At 55.5% G+C, this 25,628-nt stretch overlaps 1 protein-coding gene across 3 annotated transcripts; it reads left to right on the forward strand.

Moving 5' to 3' along the window:
• The first annotated feature begins 510 nt into the window (after positions 1-510).
• UCKL1 (uridine-cytidine kinase 1 like 1) lies at positions 511-22,717 on the forward strand. Of its 3 annotated transcripts, none has more exons than XM_017833233.1 (15): positions 511-586; positions 8,063-8,256; positions 8,793-8,899; positions 9,103-9,273; positions 9,522-9,593; positions 11,108-11,297; positions 12,037-12,098; positions 17,295-17,314; positions 19,680-19,778; positions 20,115-20,208; positions 20,507-20,569; positions 20,926-21,048; positions 21,358-21,465; positions 21,630-21,786; positions 22,346-22,717. In XM_017833233.1, the coding sequence occupies exons 1-15, from the start codon at positions 537-539 to the stop codon at positions 22,420-22,422; spliced, it is 1,587 nt and encodes a 528-aa protein (XP_017688722.1). In that variant the 5' UTR covers positions 511-536; the 3' UTR covers positions 22,423-22,717. The 3 variants fall into 3 exon arrangements, with proteins under 3 accessions (XP_017688722.1, XP_017688721.1, XP_017688720.1); XM_017833232.1 differs by lacking the exons at positions 511-586; positions 17,295-17,314 and adding exons at positions 4,231-4,431; positions 13,419-13,435; XM_017833231.1 differs by lacking the exon at positions 511-586 and adding an exon at positions 4,231-4,431.
• The last annotated feature ends 2,911 nt before the right edge of the window (positions 22,718-25,628 follow it).

The following is a 25,628-nucleotide window of genomic DNA, read 5'->3' on the forward strand; positions in this document are numbered from 1 at the left end:
AACAGCACTTATTGCATCCCACAGCACCCACCCATGCCCAAAACACCCACCTGCACCCACTCGTGCCCACAGCAGCCATTCGTACCCAAAGCACCCACCCTCCTCACTCCACGGCACCCACTCGTCCCCAAAGCACCCACCTGCATCCCACAAACCCCCCCTTTGTGCCCTACAGCGCCCAGCCACGCTGAGATCACCCTGCAGTGCTCACCTGCACCCCACAGCTCCCACCCATGACCACAGCACCCACCTGTGCTGCAACACCCACCTGCATCCCACAGCGCCCACCTACCCCCCCCAGCACCCACTCGTGCCCAGAGCACCCACCCACACCCCGCATCACCCACCTCTACCCCACGCTACCCACCTACCCCCCACAGCACCCACCCGTGCTCCCACCACCGCACATCACCCCAAATCGCTCCCCACTCCCCGCTTCCCGCTCCCTCCCGGTCCCGCACTACAATTCCCGGGCATCCCCGCGCCAGCACCGCCCCCGCCGCTCCCCGCCCGCTCCCGCCTCTCCCCGCAGCACCATGGCCGCGGCCCCGGTGCCCGAGGGGGCTCCGGTGGAACCGCACGACAGGTAAGATCCCGCATTCTTTTCCCCGGGATAATCCCTCCGGGATGGACCGGCACCGCAGTGCCCCGGAGCCGCCGGTTCCCCATTCCCGCCGCGTCCGGGGCGTTGCGGTGCCGGTCCCGTCCCCCACGATGCCACTTCCGCGAGTGGGGCCTCCCCGAGCCCATCGCACCATTAAAACCCTTCGCCTTTCCCACCAACGACTATTTTTTCCCACCCCCACCTTATCCCTTGTTTATTTTTGTCCCCCCCCTTTTTTTTTCCTTCGCGTGGTCACCTTTCTCCTTATTTCCCTTATTTTATGGGTTTTGCCCTTAATTTCCCAGGAGATAAACCACAGCTCCCATTTTCCAAGCTTTCTGGTACATGCATCCCCTCCATCAAGCACGAGGAGTGGGACAACCTAAACTTTTACACCCAAAAACCCCATCCAGGGCAATTCTGACAACACATGCACTCTCTCTCATGTTTTCCCTCCATTTTCCACCCCCTTTTCCAGCTCAATCCTCAGGGGTTGAGGAGAGTGACTGCTCCCAAACATCAAATGTCTGGGAATTGGATTTGGAGCATCATCAGAGTGCTGATGATGTGGCAAAGCTTATAGGGATGGAACATCCCTGCATCCCTAGTTGTAGGGTACCAACACCCCACCACACCGACCGACTGACCCCAGAGTGAGAGCCAAACCGTCCCGCGTGTTCCGGGAGCTAAATCCGCTGCTGGCAGCTGCCTGTGCCTTTCCTGTGAGTCAGTGGTGGGTAGCAGGGAGGATGAGGATGAGGATGGGAGGAAGGAGCCTCCTCGAGTCATACCAACCAAGCAAGGGATGAGTAACCGGGTTGTGTAACAGAGCCCCTTCCACCGCGGCTCCCGCTCGGTATAAATAGCAGCGGATAATTGAGTTTGAAGAGGGAAATGTTTGTCCTATTGTGGTGAGGGAGCAGAGACCGTAATGGAGCTGGAAGGAAGCGTGTGTGTGTGTGTGGAATTGCTGGGATGAACCGTCTGGCTCTGGGTGGCTCTGGCCAGGGCAGAGGTTGGTACAAGGCTGGGTAAACGTGATGGGTTTGCAGGTTGTGCATGGATATGGCACGACATGGGCACGGCACGGCGTGACCACCAGGCAGTGTCTTGGTGCCCCTGGATCCCCACTGGCAGTGGGGTGGCAGCCAGGTTCCTCCATCCCATGACCAAGTTCCTCCATCCCGTGTGTAAGTCCCTCCATCCTCTGGGCAGGCTCCTCCATCCCACGGCTGAGGTCCTCCATCCCTCGGGCAGATTTCTCCATCCCCTGGACTTATTCCATCCCTTGGGTGGGTTTCTCCATCACATGGGTGGGTTCCCCAGACAGGCAAGGTCCATCCAAGGGCTGACACACATAGATCCAGCCCAACAAAGCCCAGCTCAGTCATGGAGGAAGCAGGCTTGGCCTCCACGCTCCTGCAGGTGCTGCTTGCAGGGTGGGATCTGGGAGCAGGACCCTCTCCCAGGAACAGGCATCCCTCTGTTTTGGGCTTGGTGTGTCCACATCTCTTGCACCTATCCAGTGACAATATGCATGACCAAACCAGGAAAAGCCACATGCAATCCAGCTTCCATCTTTAAATCCTATGGGAAACCCATCGCTGGGAGGGAAAGGGGATCCTGGCCTTTGTGTCTGGTTTCCTCTTCCTCACAGTTTTAAGTCCAGCTCTTGGAGGCTGATTAGAGGAGGGATTTGCGCTTAAAAATCATCTAGAAGGAATAAAGGCCAAAACCAGGGACTTTTGGCCTGTGTGAGAGCTCAGCAACCGTGAAGGGACTTGGGAAGCAGAGGAGATTTGCAGAGGAGCATGTGCCAGGAGGAAGGCTCTGTCACTGCCGAGGTTTGGAGGCAGTGCGAGCGATTCCTGTCCCACCTGGGAATCTGGGATGTTGAGTGGGATGCTGGGAGAGTTGCTCCTGTCACTGGGACATTTTAACAAAGGCAGGAAAAGTGGCAGCAGGAGCGTGCGATAAGGAACAATATCCCTGGGCGAGGGCTCCTCGCGCCGCGTCCCCCGTCCCTTTGCTTTTTTGCTTTTTTAATGAGAAGGAACAGAAATGGCTCCGGAAGAGAATTTTATTTTTAAACTTCTGAGAGAGCTTTTACAGCAAGAGGAGAGTCTGGGCAGAGATCAGAGGTGGAAAAGTTCCTTTGATCATCGCTCACTTCCCTGATGTCAGGGCAGCAGCTGCGGCTCACACTGGGGACAGGTTACCCCAAAACCCTCCTCTCCCTGTCCCCTGCTTCAGGACCAGCCCCTCATCCCTGGTTCCCATCAGGTCTCCATCTTTTGGGGCAATGATCTCCTCTGCAGGTCCTGTTGGTGAGCAGGAGCAGGAGGGGGCTGATGCCCCCCTTGTTCAGGAGGGGTTTGCTGAGGACACTGGAATGCAGTGTGTGACCCCTGCTTCTGGCGTAGCCCTGGTGGCTCCAGAAGATGGAGGAGGGGGAAAGAGTCTTTTTCCACTTCTGGCCCCACCTCCAGGTGTTGGTGCTAAGCAAGAGGGAGCACCCACCCCAGACCCCCTCAGCTTAGAGGCCGAGGTCCCATCTCGGGAGGCTGGAGTCTCATTTGGTGACCATGGAACATCATTGGGATGCTCCATGTCCCTGGCAGAGCCTGGCTGCCCTCAAGGTGTCCTCTGCCACCTTCTTCCTTCCTCAGCAGCCAGGGGTTGTGGGGTGGGGGCTGCTCTGCCCCAGCCCCTGCACACCAGGGCTGGCTGGGATCCCCCTCCTGTGGTGCCCAACATCTCCCACTCTTAGCATATGTCCTGCCTGTCAGAGGGTGCCTGGCCGGCCAGCCAGCCCAGGGGGGGCGAGGGGCAGCTGGCAGGGGGTGCTGAGGGAGCGGATGGCCGGGCACAGCAGCCAGCAGGACGTTATTCTTAGCCACCCGCAGCTCCAGGGTGTTGAGTTTCACCCACTTGTTTACTTCAGGGCTGAGGGGACAGTGAGGGGCAGCTCTCGGGGAGCTGAGTGACCAAGGGTGGGGAACTCACAGCTGGACCCCCACCGATGGGGGGGGGGCATGAGTCCTGCCCCAAAAAGCCGGGCACAGCCAGCAGCCCCCTGGCCCTGAGCCCCAGCTGCTCCACCAGCTGCACGTGGGGTGCTGTCTGGGTACCCCCTCCATCCCTGCCCTGGGGACATCCCCTCCTGCCCCCCTGCAGACCCCTCCCCACCAGTGTCAGGAGCCCACTGGGGACTCACCAGTGCCCGTGGATGTGGATGTCACTCACCAGGTGCCCTCCCTGCAGAGCCCCCTCGTCCAGGGCGGTCAGACACCCCCGGTCCTGGGGAGCAGAGGCGCCGGGGGCTGGTGTTTATTGCGTGTGCTGGGGGCGGTGAGGGGAGGTGTCACTTCATCCCCGACCCCCCCGCTTTTTTTTTAATCAAGCCAGTGCTATTAATATCAGGTAATGAACGTAATCTGGAGGTTAAGCTATCCTCTTATGCTGCTGACCGCTGCGCAGCTCCCAGACGCAGACACTCCCCCAGCTCTGCTCGCTTCTCCTGCCTCCATCTTCCAGCCCCCTGGATCTGCCGGGGGTCTGTGGCAGCCCGGCCTCTCGGGACCCCGCAGTCCCAGTGCCGGGGGGGTCGCTCCGTGCATGGCTCCGAGCCCCGAGGCTCGCCCGGCTGCCTTCCCACCCTGGTAGTGCCAGAGATTGGGGACAGGAGCCGAGGTGCGGGCAGGGACAGGGAGTGACACCCTCTGTCCAGGACAACCCCCAGCTCGGCGGTGGGGGGAGATGAGCAGCCCCCCAGCCTTCTCCAGCGTCCGCATCTCAGGCTGCTGGGCCCTCGGGCCGGATGGCGGGTGAGTTTTGCCTCGTTTTTGAGTGCATTTTACTGGTTTTCACCTGTTTGCTTGCTGGAGCGAACCCTCGGTGGCCGCAGTCCCAGTCTCCCAGCTCCAGTTCCCATAGCTGAGGGCTATGAGAGTGCAGGCAGCAGCCTGGAAAAGATCAGTTTCCCGTGGGACATGGCTGTGGCCAACCGGGAGCCTCGGCAGGCTCAGGGGGCTGCTGGGGGGTCCTGAGGGCTGGGAGCTCGGTCGGTGGGTTGTTTACAGGGTGCAGAGCCCAGGACATGCTCTTCTGTCCACTGCCAAGTTCAGGTTTGGGGCTGTGCCATCTTTCCTTGCTGCTGTAGGCGCTGCTGGGACCTGCTGCCTTTCTCAACCCGGCCCAGCAGGGATCCAGGGTGGTCAGGGCTCTCTGAAGACAGCGGAATGCAGAGAGCTGAGCACAGGGCACAGGGATGGGGATGGGAGCACAGTGGGGAAGGAGAGAGGTGCCTCTCACACCTCAGTAAATCCATGCTTGGACTAAGCAGGAGCAAAATGCTTCCTTCATTAGTGCTGGCACGGCAGCAGGGCTGGAGAGCCCTTGTGGGAAGCAGACCCCCTCCACCAGGCTTCCTCGAGGAGGCTCCAATGAGGATGCACCAGCTGCAGGGAAGGCAGAGCATCCCCAAAAGCTGGGGACAGCCTGTGGAGAGGCCTTCCAGGTAGGCTTGACAGGAGAGGGGTTACCAAGCCAGGGTAATGTTTCCTTTCCTATTTGCCTGGCTGTGGTACTGAGCTGCTGAACCCCAGCAATCCACAGCAGTGAAGAGGGTCCATGTGGGACAAGGAATAGCATGGACTCAAGCTCTAAACAGGATCCCATTCTCTCAGGGCTCTGCAGGTTGGGACATTGTGGGGGCTTCATCACTGCTACAGGAAATTTTAAAAGGGGATAGGGAAGAATGGCCAGCGGAGATGGCTTGGATCAGCCATCCCTTTGGAGCTGGGAAGAGCCCCTTTCTAGCAAAGGCAGAAGTGGAAAACATCTACAAATCTTGAAGTGTAACATTAGGAGAAAAGGCATGACCTTTGGAGAGCTCTGGGACAGCCCCGCAGACCGGCCCACAGCCCTCCTTCTCCCACATAAATCATGGGAAACATGGATTTGAGAGGTGTAGAATATCTGCCTCCTGTACAGGCACCAACAGTGTAGATGATATCGATAGAAATGTGTAGAATTTTGGTGAAAGCCCAGAAATATTTGGATGAGATGAGGCAAAGCACCAACTCTTGGAACAGGATTAAAGTGCTGCATCCCAGAGCAGCCCCAGGTGTGTGCGAGGGGAGGATGGCTCTGCTCCTCTCCCAGGGGTGCATGTCTCTGCATCCCACAGGAATGTCCCCTTTGTGCCAACACCCTGGGTGTGCTGTGGGCACCCAGGAGAGGAGAGGGGAGGGGTGACACTTGGGAAAATGGGATGGAGCTGTGGCCATTGCTTGTAATTCTGGGCACTGCCAGAGCCATCAGGGTCCAAACCTCCCTGTCCCTGCCAGGAGCTGGATGATGTCGATGCTGGTCAGAGGCACCGGTAGCAGAGGTGAGCCTTGCTCTGAAAAACAGAGCTTTGCCCAACTCGGAGTCACTTTGGGAATGATGGCCTAGGTCAGGATCTGCGAGCTGGCACAGCAGAACTTGTCAGTGTGTGACCCCAAGGAGCAGAGCATCCCGACAGGCTCGCCTGTCGCATGGAGACCGACGTGCATTCCCAGAGGAAAACCAGCTGAGCAACCCACGGCGCAGCGCCAGTGGCAGAGCTCTGGAGTAACCACAGTCCCAGGAGAGGGACCGGGATGCGGATGAAAGGAACCGCTTTATTTTTCTGGTAAACAACTGTGGGTTTGTCATCTCTGCTTTTATCAAGCCAAAGTGACTTTGTTCATGCACCAGCACCGCCGGCTGCTTGTCAGCCCCACTCTGGGAATAGCACCATTGGGAGAGGAGACCCATATAACCCATCTGGGTTTGCTGCTCCTGGTGGACAGAACCATTTTGGTAGACACCCCAGAAGGTTTCCTGATGGGTCTCACTTCCTGAGGTCGCTTTTTAAAAGTGATAGTTGGGGTGTTCCTGGCTCCTGGTTGAACTAGAACCCACTTGGAACTGGTTGTGTGTGCTGATGGCCTCTGGCAGGGGATGGGGTATTGATGGCTTGAGGCTCTTGTGGGACACTCTGTGGGTGCACACCTTTAGGTAGGCATCGGTGGGAGAGGTCTTGGTGCAGGGGCAGGAGCTGCAGCCTGCCTTTTGTTAGCAGGAGTTCAGCAAAGTCAGGCAAATCCCTGTCTCCTTGCCCACTCCGCAGGGATGTGCCGGTGCAGGAGGTAGGGATGGTTTCCTGGGGGGGTCCTGCCGTGCCCAGGGGGTTTGCCAGGGCGATCCCCACTGTGCCCGGCAGGTTTGCTGTGTCACTTCACGCACAGATGGCCAGTCTGAAATTTTGATCTTTATCTAAAATTGTTCTAAAAGGGGCTCAGGGAGGGAAGGGAATTAACCTTCATACCAAAACAGCTTAAAATCAACCCAAAATCTGTAAAGCCCTGCAGTTTAAGCCCTTTCAAAAGCAAACCATAATAGAGCAGCAGCAAAGCCCCCCTGGCTCGGCTGGGCTGTACTAGATAGTGCTGGTTTGGAGCCATTGGTGCCCAGATCTCTTGGTTTCCCTTCCAGCCCAGTCATGGCTGAGGAGAAGAGCAGCCTGAGCAGGGAGGAGCCCTCTGCACCTTCTCCCAGGGAACAGACATCCCTCTGAGGTGGCGGAACACAAGCAGGGAGGAGAGGGCACTGGTATAAATAATCCTCCCCGTGCCCGTGCTGGCTGGGCAGTGGCTGTAGCTTATCTCCTGGCCAGAGGCCACTTATCATTTCCCAGCCACTGCTCTCCCGCTGCCAAGCTGGAAAGGGCTCAGGAGGGTGTGTTGTTCCTCTCCCTCCCCGGGGCTGCGGTGGGAGGGTAGATAAGGGAGAGGAGCCTGCTCTAGGGCTCCAGGTGAGCTCAGAGCTCACCCAGCTCCCAAGGCAAAGCTGATGCCAACATCTTGGCAGTCCCACTGCCTGGTTCTGCCCAGCTCACAGGCTTGTCCCCAGGGACTTCAGGACAAAGGAGTGGGAGAACTAGAGCTTGAGTTGGAGTGCAGTGCTCAGAGTAGGGAGAGGAATGGAATTGGGGGTGGAGGGGATGAGGGCAGTTTAGCTGTAGCCCGTGTGTTTGACTTCTATCCCCAAGAAAGGTCCCTTGGCACATCAGAAAGTGTTGTTGTCCCCTGTAACACACCCCTCTGTGTTTCGAGAGCTCAGTGGGTGGTTTATTTCACACAGACCTTCCCCAGGCAGCAGGACTTTAGGGAGGGAGGTTTGCATTGCGCCTGTTCCAGGTTAAAACTGCTCCTGTGTAAGAGTTCCTCAGGGTTGGCCATGGCCCGGGGTCACAGAGGTGTGGGTGCTGGTAGTGCTGCAGCAGGGCTGTGGCTGCCTCTCCCCCTCTTCCATTGCATCCCTCATCCATGTGGTGTGGGATCCCCTCAGGACCCTGCTCCCGCACACTGGGAACGCGTGTCCTTCCCTGCTCCCAGTAACCGCGCTCCTTCCTCTCGCCGTCCCCAGTAACAGCAGTGCTGAATCCCTGGACCGGCTGTATCCCACGGTGGGCTCCACCAAGCCCCCCCGGAAGCGGACCACCAGCCAGTGCAAGTCTGAGCCCCCACTGCTGCGGACCAGCAAGAGGACCATCTACACAGCGGGCCGGCCGCCGTGGTACAACGAGCACGGGACACAGTCCAAGGAGGCCTTCGTCATAGGTAGGACACCTCTACACTGCCCAGGCAGCATTGCTGCCACCTGCCCTGTGGGTCTCCAGGAAATCGTGGGGGGATTCCTGCCACATCGCCTCCTTGGAATTTTGGGGTTGGCTCCAGCCCGAACAGGAGCAGGGAGAGTCCCCTTGGTTAGCCCAGCATTGGCTGGGTGGGCTGAAACCAAGAGTGTGCAGAGGGGCTGGTGGATTGTAGCAGACCAGAGTCTTTGTTGTTCCCTCAACTCCTGTTGCCTGGGCTGTCACGAGTTCCCAGGGATTTAGTCTGGGCTAGTTCCCATGCCAGCTCTCACCGTGTTACACAACCATCTAGTGAAGGGTTTCCCAGCTTTTGCTGGGCATGTTGCTGGCAGTTCCAGTACATGCCACTTGACTTTTTCAAGGATAATCTCTTGGAGTGCCTATGATTTCCCTCTTTGAAGGTTCCTCCAGCTTAGTGCAACAGTGCAGGACCTGGGCTCCAGCCTGTGGTGGGAAAGGCTGTGCCCGGGGTTGATGACTCCATTCCCTTTTCCCTGGCAGGCCTGGGAGGAGGCAGCGCCTCTGGGAAGACCACAGTGGCCACCATGATCATTGAGGCTCTTGATGTCCCATGGGTGGTTCTGCTGTCCATGGACTCCTTCTACAAGGTGAGGCTGCACGTGGCCCTGGCCAGGCTCCTCAGGCTGCCATGGCCCTTGGCATAACCCTTGGGTGGTGGGGCCCTGACACAGGTTGCCCAGAGAAACTGTAGCTGCCCCATCTCTGGAAGCGTTCAAGGGAAGAGGTGACTGGGCACAGCACTGGGGAGGGAAGTGCACGGCCACGTGCCCTAAGCTCTGCTCTGTGGCAGGTGCTGACCAAGCAGCAGCAGGAGCAGGCAGCCAGCAATGACTTCAACTTTGACCACCCCGACGCCTTTGACTTTGACCTCATCATCGCCACCCTCAAGAAGCTGAAGCAAGGCAAGAGTGTCAAGATCCCCATCTATGACTTTACCACCCACAGCCGCAAGAAGGAATGGGTATGGGACACTGAGGGGGGTGGGACAAGGTGGGGGACGGCCAAGGCAGGGGAGAGGGAGCCAACTGGACCCCTCCAGCCCCTGCCCTTTGCAGTCAGATCTGTGCTGTTGCCCTGTGCCCTGTGCCTGGCTCAGGGAGTGTTTTTGGGTGAGCTGTCGCAGTCACTCACAACCCAGAGAGGTTCCCTGGGACGAGGCATCTCTGGACAGATGTTCTGTGCTTAACCACATCCATTTTGACTCCACAGAAAACCCTGTATGGCGCCAATGTGATTATCTTTGAAGGCATCATGGCATTCGCAGACAAGGAGCTCCTGAAGGTGAGGAAGGGTTTCTAAGCAGTTCTGGCAGGAGATGGTGGGAAGATGCTTTCTCCTGAGGTCCAGCAGGAGGGAGGTGACCTTCCCTTCCAGGTTATACCAGCTACTGTAGAACTTCCCTGTGCAGGAGAAATAGGCTTTGACTCTGCACCAGCAGGGGAAGAGCCCTGGCAGAGGTCAAATGTTTCGGTAAATACCTCGATCTCAACCATTTGTGCCCAGGAACCAGGAGCTGTGCTGAGTGGTGACCTGGTTCCTGGCAGTGCTGATGCATAAATACAACTAGAAATAGCTCACCTCCACACTGCTGCAGCTTGCATAGCCAGAGGCAAAGTCTGCTGAACTTCTAGTGCACAAACCTGGTGTTCCTAGCATGGACTCATCCAGCGGTTCAGGCTTTCTTGGGAATTATTTGGACACATCACAGAATGGTTTAGGTTGGAAGGAACGTTAAAAGAACATACAGTTCCACCCCCCTGCCATAGGCAGGGACACCTTTCACTAGACCAAGTTGATCCAAGCCCCATCCAACCTGGCCTTGAACACTTCCAAGCATGAAGCAGTCACAGCTTCTCTGGGCAACCTGTGTCAGCACCTCACCACCCTCACAGAGAAGAATTTCCTCCTAATCTCTAATGTAACCCTGCCTTCTGTCAGTTTGAAGCCATTCCCCCTTGTCCTGTCACTCCAGGCCCTTGTCCAAAGTCCCTCTCCAGCTCTCTTGGACCCTCTTTAGGTACTAAAAAGAGCTCTAAGGTCTCCTCAGAGCCTTCTCTTCTCCACACTGAACAGCCCCAGCTCTCAGCCTGTCTCCATATAGCAGAGGTGCTCCAGCCCTCAGAGCTTCTTCACAGCCCTGACAAATGCTCCATCAGACAGTGAGCCATGCACAGACTTAGCCAAGCTCTGTCTAAAAAGTTCTCTCCCCTGCCAAACAAGCGCTTGGGTTGCACTTTTCTGGAGCAAGGATGACCTCCAGTGGACAGCTGAGTGAATCCCCCAGGAAACTTTCCTCAGCATCCCTGCTCCTGCCTCTTGCAAGTAAGGGCAGAGTCATGCGCTGCCCTACTGTGCTGGGCTCCTTTCGAGTGTTAATTCCCTGCCTATAGAAGGGGCTTGGAATGAGATGATCTTTAAAGTTCCTTCCAACCTAAACCATCCCAGGATCCTATGATTAAGAAGCCAGTGCTCCTGGGTGGACCCTGTTGGTCAGTGTTGTGGGCAGTAACTCCTTTTGTCTCCTTGCTCCTAAATAAGATCCAACCAGTGTGTTGGAGCTGGTCAGTAGCGGGGACAGGGTTTGGAGCAGGACAGGTCTCAGAGGGCACAAGAGTAACGGGCAGGTGGCAGCAAGGAACTCACTGGAGCACCAGCCAGCTTCCAAGGAAAAGCTCCTCCAAAGCTGGAGCAGAGACGGGCACTGTTAAACAGGAGCTGTGCTGAGCACGGGGGGGAAGGTGGGTTGAGTCACACACCTGACCCGGTGGGGTTTGTTCCCTCCCCTCCCACTTCAGCTGCTGGATCTGAAGATCTTCGTGGACACAGACTCGGACATCCGCCTGGTGCGCCGCCTGCGCAGGGACATCAGCGAGCGCGGCCGGGACATCGAGGGTGTCATCAAACAGTACAACAAGTTTGTCAAGCCCGCCTTCGACCAGTACATCCAGCCCACCATGCGCCTCGCAGACATCGTCGTCCCCCGAGGTACCTGCCCAGAGCTGGCCTGACGGGCAATCCCTCAGAGACCCTGTCCCTCTGCCCTCAGCTCTGCTGGCCAGTCCACTCCCCTCCAGCTGGCGAGGACAGAGTCCCATGCCAAAGCAAAGGTCCCTCCAGCCAAGTGTCTCCAAACTCTGGCCAAATGCAGGTTCCATGGGGAAAGTCTGGGCTTTTCCCTCAGCCAGCCTCCTGCCCTGCCACGTCCTGGCAGCACAGCGATTGAAGAGCTGGAAATGACTTGTAGATATCCAGTAACAGACTACTGAATAAGGGTTTAATAAAAGCAGGAATGTCTCCTGCTTTGCTAGGAAAGGGCTCTTTGGGGAAGCAGGGGTACAGTGTGGTTTTGAGCACAGTGGGGAATTTGAGGAAGAAACATGGAAGAAAATTGGTCCTGACCAAGGTGACTCTCCTTTTTCTGGTATTAAGTGACAAGACAAAAGGAAAGGGCCTCAGGTTGAACCAGAGGAGTTTTAGACTGGGTATCAGGGAAAATTTCTTCACCAAAAGTGCTGGTAAGCCCTGGCACAGGCTTCCCAGGGCAGTGGTGGAGTCACCATCCCTGGAGGGATTTAAAAGATGTGTAGTTTTGGCACTCAGGGACATAATTTAGTGGTGGGCTTGGCAGTGCTGAGGGAGCGGTTGGACTCGATGACCTTAGAGAGCTTTTCCAACCTTCACAATTCTGTGATTCTATAATTCTTTTGCTTTTGGTTCACTCCAGGGAGTGGAAACACTGTGGCCATCGACCTGATTGTTCAGCACGTCCACAGCCAGCTGGAAGAGGTAAGAGCTGCTGGATGGTGAGGAAGGTTCACAGCCTTGCCTGGCAGTGGTGGCGTTGCTGGGAGCCGTGCTCTGGGTGCCCAGGTGGGAATGGCCTGGCTTCCTTTGTGCTCCAGGTGTGGGAGTCCCTGTGAGCTCCTCCCAGCCCTCTCCCTCACTCCAGTGAAGGAAACTGCCTTGTCCCTGTGTTCTGATTAGTCATTGCTCCTCTACCAGCTGCGTCCAGCAGCAAATTCCTTCCCTGCCTGGGAGAGCACATCATCAGGGGACAAATCAACAATCCTTCTGTCATCCAAGAGATGTGCCCCCTTGCCTGCAGCCCTCCTGGAGCAGCATCACCCCAAACCCTCCACTCCTTCAGCTCTTGGGCTTCTCCTCTTCCCCCCTGTGCAGATGCTGCTGCACAAGTCTTTCCAGTCGGGAGTCCACTTTTCCACTTCTGTGGCCCTGGATTTCAAAACCCAAAGTCTTATCAGTGTTTGAGCCTTGTTCCAGACACATGCTCCATCACTTCCCCACCACTGGCTTTAACAAGTCTTCTCCCATGTGTCCCAGGCCAGTCCTGACTGGTGGTTTGTGACCCTGTGATCAGCTGATGCTGTTGTGTGCTGCTGTCACCAAGCAGCACAGCCTCCTCCCACCCCACAGCTGTAGCTTTAGTGATGTTTCAGTCATGGAGATGCTCAGAGCGATCTCCTGGGAGATGGAAGAAGTGTGACCTGGCAATGGATGCGCCTCAAAGTAAAGGGCTTGATTCCTTCAAGTCTTTTGGAGGTCTCAGGTGGCAGGAGCTGCTTGGCCTTGGGATGGGAGCTGGCACACCACAGCATCCTGCTTCCCATGCCTGCTCAGGAGGGACCACTCTTGAGCAAAGGTGTCTTGGCAAGTTCCCCCTCCCGGAGCACCTGACTGCCTGGATTCCCAGCATTAAGCTCTAGAAGGTTGGGAATGTGGTTTCTAAACCCTTGGTCACAGGAGGAAGGATCAGAGCCCTGGCATTGGTGCTAGCACCAGGCTGAGGAGCGCACCCAGCCATGGGGCACAGTCCAGGGGAGGGGAATGTCTGTTTTCCCCCAGCCCCTGAGATCCAGCCGAGGAGTATCGTGGCAAACCCAGCAGCTCCCCTGGGTGCTGCTGCGAACCAGACAAAGGGTTGGCTTGGGGGAGGCTTTCGCAGACTTGGGGAGGGGAAGAGGGGTAAAAGGCTACATGTGAATGCAGGAAAATATTCCTATTTTTCCTTTTTTTTTGTCTTGAAACGACCCTGGTGTTGACAATGCTTAATACCGGTTGCATTGTGTCTTTGTGTTGCTGCCGCAGCGTGAACTCAGTGTCAGGTAAGAGCCCTCACTCTGTCCTGTCTGTGCAGCCGAGGCATTTCCAATGCCAGGCACTGCTTGGCCTCACCCTGACCTGCAGCGGGACTGACAGCTCGTGTAGCACACGGCCTTGTCACGCTCAAAGGTGACAAAAGGCCTCCTTGTCCTTGGCTTTGGGATGGCAGGGACAGGGCTGCTCCCCAGGGATGTACCACCAGCTGGAGCGCAGATCCCTGAAGCTGGGGCAGGGCCAGGTTTGTAGCTGGGGACCCCCAGTCTCTGTGAGGGGGAAGGCTTTGCACCCCGAGATTCTCTTTTATTTCTCTTCATCCTCTAAGATGAACGGTTTTCAGAGCAACTCTCCATCCCTGATGATTAAACATCATTATACATAAATTATTAGATTAGCCAAAGCATCTTAAAAATAAATAAAAAAATTGGTGGAGAGTGACATCTTGCTTGGGCAGATAGTGATAGGACAAGGGGAAACAGTTGTAAGCTAAAGGAAGAGAGACTTAGATTGGATATTAGGAAGAAATCCTTCCCTGTGGGGGTAGTGAGGCGCTGGCACAGGTTGCCCAGAGAAACTGTGGATGCCCCATCCCTGGAAGTGTCCAAGGTCAGGTTGGACAGGGCTTGGAGCAACCTGGACTAGTGGAAGGTCTGAGGGTTGGAATGAGATGAGCTTTAAGGTTCCTTCCAACCCAAACCATTCTGTGATCTTGAGGGTGGTGGGAGCCCTGGACCCCTCACCACACACAAGTGCTGTGCCTGATGGCACCCAAAGGAGCGTAGCAGCTTCACATCACCAGAGGTACCCCCTTTCCCACTGCATCCAGAGGCTGTACAGCCACTGCTGGAGGACTGAGAAAATCCTGCTGCCCAACTCCAGCAAGATTTCTGATTTCTAGGTGTCTGCAGGTAGACGTTATAACATATATGTCGATTTACTTAACCTCTTCAGCATGTGCCTCCAGATGGGACTTTGGCTCTCTTCCTTCCATTAAGGCTTTCAGGTATTTTTGTAGGAAGCAGAGGGAATGCATTACTGCAAATGGGTTTCCATTTAGATCTCCATCATTGTATGGAGATGCATAACTCAAGTAGCCCTAAAATTTACCTTTGGCATACAATGCGCTTTTAAAATACCTGAGATGTACAGGGAAGAGGCCCTGCCTTACTTATTTCTGCTTCAGCCAGTCATTTCTGGACTAGGGCAAGTGGATGTTTTATTTTATTTCTCTTTGCTTGTGTAACACCCTGGGGCCTGACATTTCCATACAGACACCTAAGCTTCCCTCTGTGTCTGGAGGTCCAGGTGGGAAGATGCTGTTTAGTATGGAGAGAAATCTGTTACTTTAAAATATGGCAGGAATAACATTAGCAAAGGCACTAATGTGTGTGTGGGAGTGTATATGTGAGTGTATATATACATATAAAATTATATGTATATACACAAATTAAATGTTATATATATATATATATATATACACACACATATGCACAAATAAAATTTCCTTTCTCTCCAGGGAAAGGGGCACTCAGTACAGGTGATCTTTTTCTGTACCTTAAAAATCAGGTATTTAATATATCCATAAAGTATTAATAGTTTTATGATAGCAAGTTTGGAAAGGTAACCCTGACCTCCAGAAACACCTCTGTGATCATGACAGCCACAGCCAGTTTTATGTTCCGTTTGAGGCTCGTGGTTTCCATTTATGCCTTTGACGTAAAATCTGGAAAAAATTTCCTGCAAAAGCCCAAATATGTTCCACTGCTGGAGCCTCAGTGCTTTACTGCCACTGCTGTTTCCCCCAGCCCCTCTGTGGCTCTGCAAGAGGAACCAGGTGGATGGAGAGACACAACGAGCGAGATGTGCCTGGAGAATACGGGCTTTTCATCACAAACAATTCCCCATCCTCTTGTCTGGAATGGCTTCTTCTAAATGTCACGGTTGTTGTTCTGATGTCACCACTGTTTGCTGGCGGTGGGGACGCAGGGAGGGCTTTGTGCTGGGAGGATAAAACCTGGATGCTCAGATCTGGCCCCAGTCCGAGGTGCTTCTGGAGGCTGTGCTCCAGGGATGCCTTTTCTGACCGAGGGGCTGGCTGGGACAGGCAGGGAGTGCCTTTCCCCCATCAGATGGGTGAATTCTGGGGAGTTTAAAGGAAGTGGTGGCTTCCTTGGACCTACAAGGCTTGTTTTCATCCTATAACTGCTGGCTGCTGAGGAGCTTCATTGCCTTCTCAGTTATTCCCTCAGAATACAGGTCAGACTTTAGCATCCTTGCTGCTGGGGTATTTCTTGTCCAGCTTCCCCTGTGGAACTGTGCATGTGCTGGAGAGGTAATTCCATACCAGCACTCCCATTCTATCCATCCCCGGGTGGGTGTTTCTCCTGCAGCCTGGTAGCAGGATTTGGAGCAGCCAGCCCATGCCCTCCAAGGCACAGTGCTCCCAGACCAGCCTGTTCTCCATCCCTCCTGCCACACTCTCAGCATCCAGCCCCGTTCCCAGATCCAGCGCTCTTTCCAACCGATTCCCCTCGCCAATCAATATTCCCCACCCCCAAGGTCCCGATCAGCTTGGCGTGCCCTTTGCCAATTGTGTCTTTAAATATCAACCCGTGGCGCAGTTTAATAGCCCTTGTTTGAAATGTCAGCCCTGAAAGGCAGCCGTGTACGTGTTTGAAATGCCTTGACTGCATCAGCTCCTTTGTAGCTGGATGTCTCTTGTCTGCTTCCTGCTCGATAGCATGTTCCACAAAGAGCTGAGGATGTTCCCTGAAGCCTTCCTGGGAGATGGTCACCCCTTTCTCTCTCTCTCTTTCTTTCTTTTTCTTTCCGGGTTTTTTTTTCCCCTTTAAAGCTTTTGTTCTGAGGGGGAAAAATTGTTTCCAAAATAAGACATTTTCTTGACGTGCTCATGGCTGCTCGTCTGGATGTTCCATCACAGTCCTGCCTGGCAGGAAGGGACAGGAGGCATCAATGCTCCCTCCTTCCCTCCTGGGATGAGCAGGGGGTGGCATGGCAGTGGTGGGGTGGCTGCCAGAGGGGCTGAGCTCTCCCCTCAGCCTGCAGCCCTTCTCCAGGCATGGTGAGCCCAGGGCAGGTCCAGGTGAGCCCGGGGGAAGGAAGATCTTCCCAGCGGGCAGTGATGTTCAGTTCAGAGATGGGTTTCTCCCCATGTTCCCGGTGCTCTTGGCTTTCCAGGCTCTCCAAGGCTTGAGCAGATAATCTCTTCAGCATGCAGGAGGGGGACACCCCTGTGAGCCCACAAGCAGTTTACCTGGGAGCAGGACAGGTTGGATGAAGGTTTTGCAGGTTGGACAGAGGTTTTTGGTTTTGAGTGCCTGCACTTGCTCTGGGATTGCAGTGGAGCCCTGGGTGAGGGCTGGGCATGAGCCCTGGAAATGTTCAAGACCAGGCTGGATGGGGCTTGGAGCAGCCTGGTCTAGTGGACCTGCTCATGGCAGGGAGGGTGGAACAAGATTATCTTTAAGGTCCCTTCCCACCCAAACCATTCTAGGATTCTATGGTTCTATGCCCCTCCAGGCTCCAAGGGCCTCTGTTGCAGTGTGGTATTACCCAGGACAGAAGTGGGACAGTGTCCTATTATGTCTCTGGAGCAGTGGAGCCAGTGCTGTGGAGAGCAGCAGTGACATGACTTGGTCACGAAGGGAGGAGCACTGGTTCTGCATGGTGATGGCCTGGGCACCAGGCAGGTCCAAGAGTCGTTGATCAATTAGGGAATTTTTTCCCCCTTTGACTAATGAGAGTGCTTTCTCCTCTGTTTCATGTCCTGTTTGTCCCTCTCCCCTTAAACTCTCGTGTCTCCTGTCTTGTCTCCCCTGAACATCCCTCCCACCGGGTGACCAGAGGAAGCTGCGCTGGGATATGTGAGGAGACAAACGCTTATGGCAGTGTTTTGGTTGTGACACTAATGGCGGGGAGTGGGCAAGTGCTGTGCAGGGTGAGCCGCCTCACTAACCCGGGCTGGGGGTCTTGGGGCAGACAGCTCATAGGGTCCTGCTTTGCTGGGGCTGTGTGGACCAAACAGGGGTGGAGGCACTCGAGAGAGCAGCTTTATCCCAAAAATGGGACCTGTTCCCCCAGAAAGTACTATAGGGACCCCCACAGCACTGACTGGCTTTCAAGCAGGCATCCAGACCTCCCTGTCCCTGCAGTGCGTGGGTGTCACAGGAAGGTGCAGAGAACTCGGTGACAGAATGCTGACAGCATTTCCTGGGGGCCTGTTGACAGCTCAGAGTTCAGGGGCGGTGTTCCCACCGCTCACGGAGCTTGGAGCACTCACTGGTATCTGCAGCAGGGAGCAGGAGCCGGGCTCACACCAGGGCAGGAAAGGGGCTGCCCATCCCACTGGCATGGCAGAATGCTGGTACATAGACCTGGCAGTGATGGAGGGGAGAGGTGCCAGTGGCAAGCTCATTCCTGTGCCCCTAGGTGGGCTCTGGTAGATGGAAGATGATCCCAACAGCTCCTCTGGTTTAGGCAGCAGCAGTTTGTCACCTGGGCAAACCCAGCGGGGGCCATGAACAGGTATGTGGCTCTGTGTTGGGGGTCCCATCTCTGCCCCCCTAAAGCAGGCAAACAGGCAGCCCCTGTGCAGGCACCATCTGCCCAAAGCAGGGCTCATGCCCTCACCCACCATGTGGGCACCCTGAGGGGCGGGAGGGGTTTAGGCAGGGCTTTTCCCCCAGGATCTGTTCCCAGACCAGGTCTGGCAGGAGGAGGGAAGGGGGGACTGTGGGGGCAGAGCTGTGGGTGCTGCTGGCAGCACAGCCCTGGCGTGAGAGTGGCTCTGACAGCAGCAAATCCGCGGGGCAGCGACTAATGGGGTGAGCTCGCTTCACTGACAGCAGGCCCGGGGCCTTGAGGGCTGCTTGTCCCAAACCAGTGATGGGCTCTGCAGGCAGCAGGTGAGCCCACGATGGGACCACAACCCATCCATGCTCCCCACATGGCTGCCAGCTGTTCTGGCTCTCCGGAGCGTTCCCTGCATGGGGGCTCCTGGCTGCTACACAGGACTGGAGCTGGCAAAAGCAAGAAGGAGCCCTTAAGTACCCACAGGCCTCAGGAATGTCTCGTTTGGTGTTGGTTGGCCAAGACCAAGAGATGGCTTTGTGGATGGAGGCCTCAAGTTGCCTAGCTCTGCCCTCCTCCATGCCTACCCATCTTCTCTGTCCTCCTCTCTGCTTGCGTGCCTGCCTCTGTGTGCCATTAATCCAGGTTTCTGCTTGATTTCAAATCTTAATCATGCGGTGCTTTCGTTTGCTCTCTTCTCCACCTCCCCAACATCTCTCTGACTGGGATGCAGCTGCTGGCACGTGTGTGATCTGACGTGTGGCTTTCGGACCCCAGCCCTCCTCCCAGACAAAGTTGCTTGTCCATCCTGCCCAGCCTTGTGGAAGCCAAATGTGTCCTTCCTCTCATTACTGCTGCTCTCACAGGGAGAGGTGACTAATGGGGCTCCATTGTGCGCTTCCCCAGGAATGGTGTTCCCTTGATCCAAGAATAGCTCCCAACCCTATTTGTTATGTGGAATGAGTCACACAGAGCCATTCCTGTCCAGCCATAAAGTCTTGAAGCTGTTCCCAATTTGGAATGGGCCAGGTACTCTCTAAAATGGTCATGTTCCAACCATGTGCCAGTGCTGCCTGTCCCATTCCTGGTGACATCTGGCCCTTGTAGGACAGAGACAACCACAAGAGCCCCTCCTCACCCCACGAGTCCAGGGTCCATCACCAAATAAGACTCCAGAACAGGAAAAGGTTTTGAGGTTATTTTCCACTTTCTTCCCAACCAGTGAAAATCAAGATGGGCCAACCGCCTTTAGAGAAGTTGTGGCTGCCCCATACCTGGAAGTGTTCAAGGCCAGGTTGGACAGGGCTTGGAGCAACCTGTTCTAGTGGAAAGTGTTCCTGCCCATGGCAGGGGGCTGGAAGGAGATGATCTTTAAAGTCCCTTCCAACTCAAACCATTCTATCAACCACGGGTCAGCTGCCCAACAGGTCCTTGGGCTGCGACATCCCACTGACTCCAGTGCTCCCCATTCATGGGAGCAGGTCCCTTTGCCATGGCAGTGGACCAGGCAGGGCTGGCTGCTCGCTCGGCTCAGCTGGATGGGCTTGGTGTGCGTTTGCAGTGTGAGATGACATCTGGGAGGATGGCTCTGGCCGTGTGCTGTGCTCCAGCCTTCGGGCAGCCTTCCCCAGACCTTCTGACCGTGTGTTTGGTTTTCAGGGCCGCCCTGGCCTCTGCCCACCAGTGCCACCCCCTTCCTCAGACCCTCAGTGTGCTGAAGAGCACCCCTCAGGTGAGGGGCATGCACACCATCATCAGGTAAAGCCCCTACCACGGCTCCCAGGGTGGGATGGGGCTCAGCTGCCACTGGGGTGGGCTCGGTTGTCTTTGGGCTCCCCAGTCCTACTTCTACCTGTCCTCACAGCCTGGGGACACAAGGCAGGGGTGGTAGCCCCTGCATCGAGGAGCTGTGCAGTTAGTGCTCAGTGGTCTTGCCAGCAATTTTATGCTTTTTACTTTAAAACCGACACCATGGTTCCAGGCTCAGATGGTGCAAATGAGCCAGAGAGGAGCAGGGGCTGCCTCTGAACTCTGCCAGCATCTCCTGGGGCACACTTTGGTCCACAGCTGATGTTACCTTTCCCTTCCCTCTAGAAACAAGGAGACCAGCAGAGACGAGTTCATTTTCTACTCCAAGAGGCTGATGCGGTTGCTGATTGAGCACGCGCTCTCCCTGCTCCCATTCCAGGTGGGTTCGGGGCTGTAGATGCTGGGTTTCCTCTCTAGTTTCTAACCCAAAACTGCTGGGGAGCCAGGACAGTCCTGGTAGTGCTCCTCCAACCTTCCCCATAGATCAGCCCTTTCCCCCGGATTAAAAAGCACCGGGGCTCCCTGAAGCTGTGCAGCGATGGTGTGGCCATGGGTGACAGCTCTTTGTCCTGCCTTGGTGTCCAAGGGTCCAGCCCAACCCATGGCTGGGTGACTTCAGGGCTCCTCTGACAGCTGTGTCAGAGCTGCTGGTAACACTTCTCACGTGGTTTTTGTAGAGTTGCACAGTCCAGACCCCTCAAGGACATGACTATGAAGGGAGGACGTACAGCGGGAAGCAGGTAAGTGGAAGCCAAAGCACTATTGAGACCTGCCCTATGGCGGTTCACTGGAAGCCCTGTGGGTACAGGGAAGGACCCCCCTGGCTGCCATCAGGCTGGGTTTGGTGCCTGCTGTCATGAGTGTGGCACCCTGGACCGTTGGGTCAGGCATTTCAGTGACCAAGAGTGCCATCAGCACTGTGCCACTCGTGCCCTCCAAATGGGAGGCAGCCTGGGCTGGGAGCGGCACACTCTCTTGGAAGGGATGTGCTTTGGGGTTACCCATTAGAGTCCCCTGCTGCCAAGACCCAGTGCCATGTGGGGTGGGGGTGGTGGCAGTTCCTACACCGTGTGACCACCCCGGCTGTGTGCTGCAGATCACCGGGGTGTCCATCCTGCGCGCAGGAGAGACCATGGAGCCGGCGCTGCGCGCGGTGTGCAAGGACGTCCGCATCGGCACCATCCTCATCCAGACCAACTGCAACACGGGCGAGCCAGAGGTAGAGCCTGGGGCTGCCCAGGACATCTGGTGTTAACCTGCACGTGCTGGGTGACTCAGGTGTTTTCTGAGAGCTCTTCAGTGATCCTGGAGTCCATCTTGGCAGGGGTTGAGTGCTTTGAAAGCTGCTCAGGTGGGCTTTGCCAGCGGGCTTGTGCACACAGGGGCTGCTTTGCTGCCCGAGTGTTTGCGCTGGCTCCGAGCTGACAGCCTGGGTCCCAGGGATAGAGATGAATGAGGGAGCGAGAGAAGTGCTCGGGTTGCTCCATTCACCCGCAGCCTCTAAGCTGCTCTCTCATCCTCTGCCCAGCTCCACTACCTGCGTCTGCCGAAGGATATCAGCGAAGACCACGTCATCCTGATGGACTGCACGGTCTCCACGGGCGCCGCAGCCATGATGGCAGTGCGGGTGCTGCTGGTATGCAGGGGGGTGGGTGGGTGGCTGGCTCCAGAACAACCTGCAAAGCACCAACTGAGGTGCTGTGTCTGGAACTGGCTCCTCCGTGGGAAGGATGGTGTCAGGGCACACGGTACAGGCTGGGGTGACTCTGACCCTGAGCTGTCCCTGTGCATTTCCTGTAGGATCATGATGTCCCAGAGGACAAGATCTTCCTCCTCTCCCTGCTTATGGCAGAGATGGGTGTCCACTCGGTTGCCTATGCGTTCCCCCGGGTGAAGATCATCACCACAGCTGTGGACAAGAAGGTGAATGACCTTTTCCGGATAATCCCTGGCATTGGTGAGTATCTGAGTAGGAATAACCTGTGGCGGGGGGATTTTTGGTGCTTCTGGTGGGGAGAGGTGAAGCCCTGGTTGTCTGTTTAGGTCTGGCCTTATTTTACCTGGGGACCCACTGCCCCTCCTGGGCCCTGCTGCCACATAGGTGGGATTGACATGCTGGCTCTGAGAGCTACCAAGCAGCTATTCCCTTTTAAGCATCGGGTGCCATACCACATAGCATGAGCCTCCTCCAGCCCCAGATGGAGAAGTCTGGCTGGGACAGCTAGAGCAGCCCTGTGCCCACCTCCTTCCCTAAGTTGCCACCTTCTACAAGTTCACCCAAAACAAGCTCAGCGTGTTCTTCTGTCCTCACCTCTGCTGTGCCAGGAAACACCCTTCCACCAGGTGCTAAACCAGCCTCCAGGCTGCTCCAGTTCTGCTGCCACTCAAGTTTCTGTGCTGTTCAAGCTGTCAGATAAACCTGCTTCTGTCCCCTTGCCTGCTGGGATGAGGACAGGCAGGAGGATGGGTCCCAGGGCTCCTGCAGTGCTGCCCTCTGACTCTCTCTCTCCCCACAGGGAATTTTGGCGATCGGTACTTTGGGACAGATGCTCCTCCCGACTGGAGCGACGATGAGGATGCCCTTAGCACTTAGCTGGATGTGGAGGTGCCACTGGCACCAGGCAGCTTCAGCACCGCACCTTAACCCCTCTGTCCAGTGCAGAATTCTCCTTCCTCTCACCAAGCATAGATATTTTTTTCAAATCTTACATCGGAGATCTAGGGCATATTTTTTCAAAGAAACATAAATCCTAGTTTGACTTTATGGACAGTCGTGTGTCCCAGCATAGAGCAGAGTTAATTTATTTTAATTTAAATATTTGCCTATATAACTTATTGGAGATATTTTATAAAGGACAATAATAAATTTTTTCTCTGGTTTTCTTGAACGGAGCCATTCTTTGTCACTTCCCATGGGCCCCCAATAGGATTTGTGACCCTCTGGGACTACTGTCCTGAGAGGGGAAGATGCCATGAGGAGTGGTGGGAGGTCGAGAATACCATGCTCTTGATCCGAGGAAAGACTTGGTGGCGGAAGAGAGGGAATTCCTACTGTCTGCAAGGAGACTCAAGGCTGGATATTAGGAAACAGTTCTTCCCCCAGAGGGTGGTCAGGCACTAGAACAGGTCACGGCACCAAGTCTACCAGAGCTCAGGAAACATTTGGACAACGGTCTCAGACACATGGTGGAATTGTTGAGGCTGTCCTGTGCAGGGCCAGGAGTCTGGACTCAATAATCCTTGTGAGTCCCTTCCAGCTTAGGAGATTCTGTGAAGTTCAGCTCGGATCACGTCACACTCCAGCTGAAGAAGCACCAAGTCCCTGTTTGAGTTCAGCAACTGAAGTGAAACAAGCTCACCCCAAGCCCAGCTCTTGCTGAATCAGAGCTGCTCAAGATGTGGTGAGGAGCAGGTCACGTATCAGTCCCAGGACTCTCTGAGCAGAGCTGGGTGACCCTGGTGGAAGGGGAGCATTCCAGCCCCGTGAGGGGGGTTCAACCTGAGGAGGCTATGACCCCTCCAGAGCATTTTTCTTTCCTGCAGGATTCAAAGTACCCATGCAACATCTTTGTACAGGAGATAAATGTGCCAAGAGGAGGAAACCTAATTCTCATCTGAGCATCCCAGGCCCAGAGCTGGCTTCTGAGGGATCAGGGAAGGCAGCCAGGTGCTGCTGGCACCTCGGGTCTGGGAGGGAGATGGTCTGCCAGGCCCTCACCAAAATGGAGAGTCACCTGGTGATCACTCAGTGTGGGCTTGGGTGTGATGAGCCTGAAATAACTGCCACTGTTCTGCGGCACATTCTGTAAATTCTCAACTAGATTTAAAAGAACACACACACCCGAGTTCCTGCCAGCACTTGGTGAAAGAAGGAGCCCCCAGCTAAAAGCCACACTCAGAGCCAGCACTGACACTTGATTAATGCCTTCTAAAAATAGGTCCTTGTGTGGGTGGAAGGAGAGCTCGTGAGTACAAACACTAGAGGACAGGCAGGCATGGGGTGGTTTTGGCTGGGTCAGCAAGTGAGCAGTGGTGGGACAAGGCACAACAATGTCACCATGTCCATGGAGGAACATATCTGAACCCAGAGTCCTTGCTCTGGGCTGCAGCTGCCAGTGCAGGAGCTCGGTGCTGGAGGAGCCTGGTGGCATCTTTCTAGACCATGCTCAGTGCCATGAACGAATGCCACTGTCATCCTTTGTGCATAAAGCTCCAGCAGACCTTGTTTGAGCAGAACTGTGGGTGTCCTTCAGGGAGACAGGAGCATGTGTGGGTGTAGAGCTCAGTTTGTCCCCAGAGTCCACTCTTGGGGTGTAGATCATGGAATCTCAAAATAGTTTGAGTTGGAAGGGACCTTAAAGCTCATCTCATTCCAACCCCCTGCCGTGGGAAGCTACGCCTTCCACTACACCAGGTTGCTCCAAGCCACATCCGACCTGGCCTTGAACACTTCCAGGAATGAGGGAGCCACATGTCACTTACTGGTGGGGGGGAATGCCCCTCTCATCTCCCAGCATGGTGAGTCTCTTCCCCCAGATAACAAGCAACAGGACAAGAGGAAGCAGTTGCACCAGGGAAGGTTTAGATTGGACGTTAAGAAAAATTTCTTCACCTAGAGGATGCTCAGGCATTGGAACAGGGTGTCCAGGGAAGTGGTGGAGTCGCCATTTTTCTTAGCAGATCCCTGTTTTGCCTCAGATGAACACTTTCCCCCGAGAGAGACACATTTTTCCTCAGATCTGTACTTCCTCCTCATCAAATGTGCATTTTTCCTTAGTAGGTCCCTATTTTGCCTCAGAAGATCTGCACTTTCCCTCAGTAGGTCGACATTTTTCCCCAGATCTGCACTTTGCCCCCAGCAGATCCCCATTTTGCCTCAGCACATCCCCATTTCACCCCTCAAACCCAGGCTTGCCACCACTCAGCCTGAGCTCAAGATGGGTTTGGACAAGGCTCTAAGGCAAATGGTGGGCTTCTTGGGGTGTCCTGTGCATGGCCAGGGGTTGGACTCTGTTCCTGATAATAAATAATGGCCAGTCTTCGCGAGCGAAGATTTTGGGAAAGGTCATTAACCCTTCGAGCCTGCGCAGTGGATTTTTTTTTAGGTGAGACACAGCGTGCGCTGAACTGAGCCCACCCTTTAATCCTGAGGTTCATCTGCCAGGGCCAAGCACGCTTGGACAGTGGCAGTGAAGGTCTCAGAACGTAGGTTTGTTTAGAGTGACCTTCTCTTAGATGGATTGCCTTACAGGGCTGACGAGCTCCATCTGCCCGGGGGGCCGGGAATCGAACCCAGGTCGCAGCGGTGAGAGTCCTGCACCCTAACCACTAGACCACCAGAGGCCCCCCTGTTCCTGATAAGCCCCTTCCAACTCAGCGTATTCTATGATTATTTTACCTCATTATTTTACCTCAGCAAACCAACTCCATGCCCATGCCAGCACCTCCCCCAGGGCGGCTGCTTCCGCCACTGGCAAACACGGCACCTTCCCTCCCCTCCCGCCCCAAGGGCTGCTCCTGCCACTGGAAAACATGGAGCCATCCCTCCCTTCCTGCCCTGCTTGAAGCAGCCGTGGCTGATTCATCAGCAAACGCTGTGGTTGGTGGCTTCCACCCCGGGTGGCCGCCTCGCCGCCGCCCTTGCCCTCACGCCACGGCGCCATCTTGGATCCGTCGCCCTCCCTGTCAGCCCGCCATGTTCCTCTCCCTCACCCCACCATTACAGGCGCTAACAGACCGAATTTATTTTGTTTGCGACAAACTGCTGGTAGCAAATGCCACGTCGGAAACAGTGTGTGG

Source organism: Lepidothrix coronata, unplaced genomic scaffold (genome assembly GCF_001604755.1).
Source record: "Lepidothrix coronata isolate B3197 unplaced genomic scaffold, Lepidothrix_coronata-1.0 Scaffold212, whole genome shotgun sequence".
In the NCBI taxonomy this organism is placed as follows: Eukaryota; Metazoa; Chordata; class Aves; order Passeriformes; family Pipridae; genus Lepidothrix; species Lepidothrix coronata.

Bases quoted from the DNA above. Each gene is read 5' to 3' on its own strand.
- UCKL1 (XM_017833231.1), top strand. From the start codon at position 4,364: ATGAGCAGCCCCCCAGCCTTCTCCAGCGTCCGCATCTCAGGCTGCTGG. The intron at 4,432-8,062 runs GTGAGTTTTGCC...CGCCGTCCCCAG, and splicing joins GCCCTCGGGCCGGATGGCGG to TAACAGCAGTGCTGAATCCC. The intron at 17,315-19,679 runs GTGAGGAGACAA...TTTGGTTTTCAG, and splicing joins AGGAAGCTGCGCTGGGATAT to GGCCGCCCTGGCCTCTGCCC.